Source organism: Priapulus caudatus, unplaced genomic scaffold, assembly GCF_000485595.1.
Source record: "Priapulus caudatus unplaced genomic scaffold, Priapulus_caudatus-5.0.1 Scaffold450, whole genome shotgun sequence".
NCBI classification, from domain to species: Eukaryota; Metazoa; Priapulida; class Priapulimorpha; order Priapulimorphida; family Priapulidae; genus Priapulus; species Priapulus caudatus.
Window position 1 is genome coordinate 226,310 of NW_014577511.1, and position 6,755 is coordinate 233,064.

At 44.3% G+C, this 6,755-nt stretch overlaps 1 protein-coding gene across 1 annotated transcript; it reads right to left on the reverse strand.

Moving 5' to 3' along the window:
• Positions 1-4,960: 4,960 nt before the first annotated feature.
• On the reverse strand, positions 4,961-6,358 carry LOC106810546 (the record flags this gene model as incomplete). The annotated part of the gene is given in 3 exon segments (XM_014813925.1): positions 4,961-5,564; positions 5,844-5,918; positions 6,197-6,358. Coding segments are annotated over 3 exon segments (320 nt in total), but the record flags the coding sequence as incomplete, so codon positions are not given.
• Positions 6,359-6,755: the final 397 nt, after the last annotated feature.

Below are 6,755 nucleotides of genomic sequence, written 5' to 3' on the forward strand. Positions count from 1 at the left end.
ACCAAAAATATAGTTTTCTACGTTGCTAAAATGCAATGTAAATTAGATCCGGCTTTCTTAAGCGTTTAAAAAATGCCAACCGACAGCTTCCCATATGGCTAGTAGGGGTTATTCCGGAGGCAGCTGAGAAATAGCCCGATTGCCAATGTAGCCAATATTTTGATAGTTTCTAGCTCAAGGAAGCAAGACAGGAATGAATTGGGTTTCCCGAACACAATAGGTTATGCTTCTTGGTTTTACGTTTATATACTTGCAGGTCATCCGGCGTATCTTATTGCCAAATGGCATTCACGAAATATAGATTCATGAATGTACCAGCGTGATTACAATATTTAATTACATTCAATAAATATAATATGCGTATTATGAATTGTGCGTGAGTGGTGTGTGTGTATGTGTGTATTTGTGTGTGTGTGTGGTGGTGTCGGCCTGTGTGTGTGTGTGTGTGGTGTGTGTGTCGGTGTGTGTGATGTGTGTGTGTGTGTGTGCTTGTGTGTGGTGTGCTTTTGTGTGTGGTGGTATGTGTGTGTGCTTGTGGACGGTGTGTGTGTGGTGCTGTGTGTGGTGTGTGTGTGTGTGTGTGTGTATGTTTGTATGTGGTGTGGTTGCGGTGTGTGTGTGTGTGTGTGTGTGTGGTGGTGTGTGTGTGTCGTGTGTGTGTGTAGTGTGTGTGTGTGTACGCTGCTTATGTATATACCATACATCTATTAAATATGTTTCATAGTAGGCGTTCAAAAAGTATACAAGTGCGTTGTTTCGGGCTGCGCGCATGTCTATAATATACATAATCAAGAGTACTCATATAGATTAGCATGAGAGGATTCTCTTGCTAAATAGTCAACCTGGACTTTAGTTGGCATATCGCTGGTCTATGTCGATCACACTTTTGATAGGTGGCAGCAGAACCGCACCGCATACGCACGCCATCTTCGGCCACACATCAATAATCCATCATCGAGTACATTGTACCTCCTCCTTATCTGTCACCTCGAATGCAGAACTTGTCAATCACCTTCCCGCGTGCCTCGTGCGACCCCTGGTCGCCCGAAAAGTAGAAGACGAGCGTGAAGGCCGAACGTCCGGCAGTGTCGCGCGACCGCAGTTGAGTGTATACTGAAACAGGAGCACGCGTATATCATAGGTGTATACATATGAGCGTACGTGCTCTCGGAAGCGAACTTAATGATACAAAGGTCCAACGCGACAGGCGCCAGCAGTGTGAAATATTGGTCAGGCCGAGCATCAAGCCAGACAGAACAGTACGGAGAACGCCAGATGGCAGTAAACTGCCCGGACGAAAGCGTGTTGGCTGTTTGCAAAGGCACCAGCATATACGTGTGTCGTAATATTTGGACGGATCAGGAGTCCGAGCAGAACAGACGAACAAGAAAGAGCTCGTCGCGACATAATTTTGGCGAATATTTCACACACGAGTATCCTCTACTGTTACGGGCCCAAACGACAAGTGCAAGGCAGGTAAGATCAAGGTAGAAGAGGTAATTTTTAACGAAAACACCGCGGGGTTCTAACGCGTGAACGTCAGACGCGTCTGGAAATCTAGCGAAGCGAGACTCAGACACTATTCACCAGAGTAAAGGGAGGAGGAATCGAACAAGGTGCTGCGGAAGAAACAAGTTGCCACAGCAAATTAGAGGACGGAGCAGATTCCTCGTGCGTGCTGTGTGTGGGGAGCTTGTGCGCGGTCGCGCATGGTGTGCTCAATTGCCAGCATTGACTTACCGCCATTTATATAAGTCCCATATTTTGCATCAAGGAACTGTCACCCCTGGGTCACTACCTCCTGCCGCCAATGATCGGCAGTTCGGGTGTTATTTCGAGAACCAGGACTTTGCCGATGTCGGGATAGTCCGGAGGCAATATTCGACTGCGCGACATCGTCCGTATTCGACTCGTAAACCTTCCGTTGGATAACGCCTTGGACGCGCCCATTATTTGGTCGTGCAGCGAATCTCTTCAACCTGCATCACGTTCAAAATGCTACACGAACTCTGCCCCCGTATCCTGGCGGCAAATGCCACAACTCGCTGCTAAATTAGACCAGATTATTTATCGATTAACTCATACTATAGATATTAGGTAAGGTAGAGTAACAAAACAATTCGTTAGCATTCACCTTCTGGTGTAATGTATATATTCATGCACACACACACGCGCGCACACACACAGCACGACACGACATCATCACACACACCCAGACACGACACACAACACACACACACCCCACCAATCCGCACTCCCCATGTTCGGCGACTGCCGTCAAACCTAGTAGAAAACACAACGAGATTTCTGGTTTACTATATAATAATATTAAGCGAACCAGGCATCCGTGTAACAACTACTGTCCTGTTTATTTCATCGACGATATTAATCCACTAAAATGCCATATCTTTATTATAGACGCATCATCATACTTGTGATTAACCCATTTACAGGCAAGGAACATTTAAACGACATAATTAATAACCTTAAATAGTCGGCCATATCTCTGATATTAAACTACCTTATAACTTAAGCAGTATAGCTAGTCTTTTATACCTTATTTTAGACCCGTGGGCTCATGTACGGCAAGACAAAAAATAACTGTTATACAAATACTGAACTGGTAATGTATTACTTCTTTGAACATGTGAGTGCCGTTGTACTCCTCTACGCCTTGACCTCTATTACACGCCTATATCCGCTGGGTAATCTGCTGCCACGACAACTGTGCGCTATACGCTTGCGTGCTACTGTGCCGTCCGTGTAATTGCTTGACTGAATTTCACGACTGGAACCATACGATAATAAAAAATGAGCAGTAGAGCTGATGCGTTGGTACAACTGCCCGTTTCACTAATTGACATACTTACAAAACTCAGTCAAATCAACACAGGGTACGACTAGAGGTTTGCTAAATGCACATACAATTAACAACGACCAGAGGGCTGAGTACCACGAGCGCCCGTTGTCTGTCTCCGGTGCGAGCCTCTCTTAGTACCTCCCCCTTCACGACAAACTGAGCCGTGAAACCACCTTACCTAAATATGTTTCCCTACGAGTGATCATGGCTGACTACAGAAATAGTAGAGAGGTGGAATTATTGCTCTGTGTCAGTTTGGAGGTGGGAATAAAGCTAGATGGCCATCTGTCATGTAACTACATTGGGTACCCCCTTACTACAAGATTGGATCGCCGTAGCACCACAGGCGCGAACACGGTCTGGGCTGCCGTCGATTCAGGACTTACATGTGGTTGGGCAGAACGAAACAGGATTCGAAACACAACAAAAAGGCAACTAACCAACTCCGGTGATACGAGCACAAAGGTTCCAGAAGAAAACTGAGTAAGGGACAACGCAAGAGGAGTTCAAGAAGGATGGAAGAATAAGAAGAACGAAGGAGAAGAACAGCAGCAGAAGATGCCCCAGAAGGAGAAGATAGAGAAAGCCGATTCGTGACATTCGTTAGATGACAGAGTTTCGCAACATTACGCGCAAGAATGTATGGAAATCGCATGGACAGTGAATATGCAGCCTGCACAATACGCGCAGATATCGGAGCCAGAACATTTACAATTGTACGGACCCTGGCTTATGGAAGAAGCAGTACGAACACAGACAACGGCCGATTCACATATTGAGGACGAGCAAAGATTTGCTACCCATATGCTATCACGGCGCTGCACGGAACCGGACGGCGATCCGATCCGACGGCCGTCGCAAGCAAGCATTACATAACGCGCGAGGCCGGCGTCAGGCTACACACGCAGGAAGGAGCAGAAATCAGCTAGATGCGCGGAACAGACGATCAATATAGCCAGATATCCGCAAGAAAAAGCCGAACAACGATCGAAAAGGAGATGGTTCGATGGCGGGTGAGTGAAAACAAGATTCTAGTGTCGGCATAAATACCGATTGCGTATTAAACTAGCTGTTGAAAGGTAACCGAGCGTATTACTATAGCGAAAGATATTAAAGGCACTTTTCTCGGCACCTATCAACTGCTACCGAGGTACAAGAGGCCACTATCACCTCTCACCCAACCCTCAACATCCTATTATCGTATTCAGTTAGCCATGCCTGATTTACCGAGTGCGAAACGAATGGCGAATGTGAAGACGTGAAGGGTGGTAGCTTAAACCCTTTACTGGACAGCGTGTAACAGGGTCTTGAAATTCGGTTAGACGAGTCTTTCTGAAATGCGTAGAATGCCCGAATTCCCGGGAGACACGCCATAATAAGCTCGTAATTAAAGGGAATAAGCGAGGCTGCTAGCGTAGACGCAACCATGTTAAGCAAGGGGCCTGATAGTACGCCACCCGGAGCTCGGCTGAGGGTAGCCACGCTAGAATCGGTGGGACAGAGAAGCGAGAGTAGTGCGGTAGGGGCAGACAGGTAGATTTACGTCCCCGTTAGCAAGAACTACGAGATTCACCATTGAGGGGGGTAATCGTGCTCGTTGAGGAGTGGTNACAACATTCGCCAAATTATAGTAACTCTCTCTGTCTTTCGCTTTCCCACTCTCTCCCTCTCTCTCCATCTCTTGCTCTCTCTTTCGATCTTTTTCTCTCTTTCTGTCTATAACTGAGTGGAGTCGAGATTAATTGTATCGGGAGAGATAGATCGATAGATAGAAAAATCTCGATACATTAGTAAGGTCACGCTACTCGTCCACCATTACATCGTGTGTCGTGTACATGTACCTACATATACATGAATATATTCAAAAGCTAATAATACCTATAGCTCTTGATATATTCCTAATTACTTGTAACGATTGTATTTCTTTTGCGCTGTTACGAAATTCGAGTTGAGCTTGCTCCTTGAAATAAACAAAACAAACGATGAAAAATAAATTATACGCCTACTGTATTTTATTTGTGACACTTTATTTCGCGTAAAGCATTTACGCAGACATACCCATAGGTCAGAATTTGCGGCTATACATGTTATACAATCGTGGTGGACAGAACAGTATACTCACTTATTGTTTCGTAATTGAACATGAAATAAATGGACGGGGCACGGTCTAGCCTGGTCTTAGGAGTGATCTAACCAAACATATTCAGACAATAGACAAACCTACTACGCGTGTATACACAAGAAAGTACTTGAGAAACCCCCATATAGAAAAACAGCAAGATTATTGCTGATATGGATAAATTCCAGTTACTAATATGCTAAATATAAGGATTATATAAAAGAAACGTGTTATATGAAAATTGATTTATCGGAAAGGGTTCGGTGCGGCGGAGTGTAAATGTATTTTTACGAGAAGATAATTCTAGTGCAGAATACCAGTGTACTACTACATTAACTTGATTTAATTTATACATATCGTTGTGTGTAAGTCTTGGTAGCATATTGAGGCAATGCAGCCAGAAACTGTGGCTATGCTAGGCATAAGCTATAGCTGTGGCATTAAAAAGGAAATACATGCAGAAAAGAGCATTTCTCTTAGGTTACAGTCCACAGCTTTCGTTTCACTTAAATCTGCATTCCAAACCAGGCACGGGTAGCATTCCTTTGCATTCGATGTTCTTGATCAAATGAGTCATTTCATGACCTGTCAATGAGACATTGCTGAGTGATAACACATAACAAAATGTTTAATCAACGGATTGGTTACGAATACAACTGATTTTGCTAGTGTTAAAAGCATTATGGTCATCTCCGCAAATACGACAAAATAGCCACGACGCCTCTCTTGGTTATTGTTGCTAAGTTGGCCACGCTAGCCAGATATACGCACGCATTTCACGCTGCACGCCGAATTGTCGACTGTTTCTGCGTTACATACTAATTTTCGTGAAATCACTGGGATCGTGTACTTGGTACAACTTACATATTGGATCCATCATCATCTCCTCCGCCAGCTCCATTCTAACAGAAGGGCTCGGATAGTAGATTATTGTCATGACTGAAAGTAGCATAGGGATGATAGGCACAAATCAATTCCAAATCTAGTTTAGTAAATTCTTAATATACATTACTACATATATATATATATGCGTGTGTGTGCGTGTGTGTGTATGTGCGTGCGTGTGCGTGTGTGCTTGTGTGTGCGTGCGTGCGTGCGTGCGTGCGTGTTCACAACGCGGACATCTAATTTCGTAAAATTGCCATTGGGAGGTAATAGATACATGGTGATCCATTGAGATTTCATTTTGCAAGGTAGATAAATTCATGCGGGCTTACGGTGCATCGCCGAGGGTCCATATTGGCAAAGGTAGTCGCCTATGACGCCTCCGTCGTGTTTGGCCAGAACGCGTTTTCTAACTTCGCTGAGTTTCTTAAATGTGGGGTACCACGTCTGAGGTCTGGGATCATGCATGTGATTGTAGAGCAATTCGTAGTAGGCTGAAATGTAAAGCACATGCACGGGATACTGGTAAGATAACCGACTACAACACCGTAATGCATTGATGACGACATTTCGTAAATCTCCTGTAACATCGGCTAACGAATTAACATTGCGAACTCAACTCAAGTGAGTAACCAAAAATATAGTTTCTACGTGTGCTAAATGCTATGGTAAATAGATCCGCTTTTACTAAGCGTTTAAAAAATGCCAACGACACTTCACATCAAATATGGCTAGGTAGGTTATTCGAGAGGCAGCTGATGAAATAGCCCGATTGCCAATGTAGCCATCATTTTGATGAGTTTCTAGCTCAAGGAAGCAAGACAGGAATGAATTGGGTTTTCCGAACACAATAGGTTATGCTTCTTGGTTTTACGTTTATATCTTTGCAGG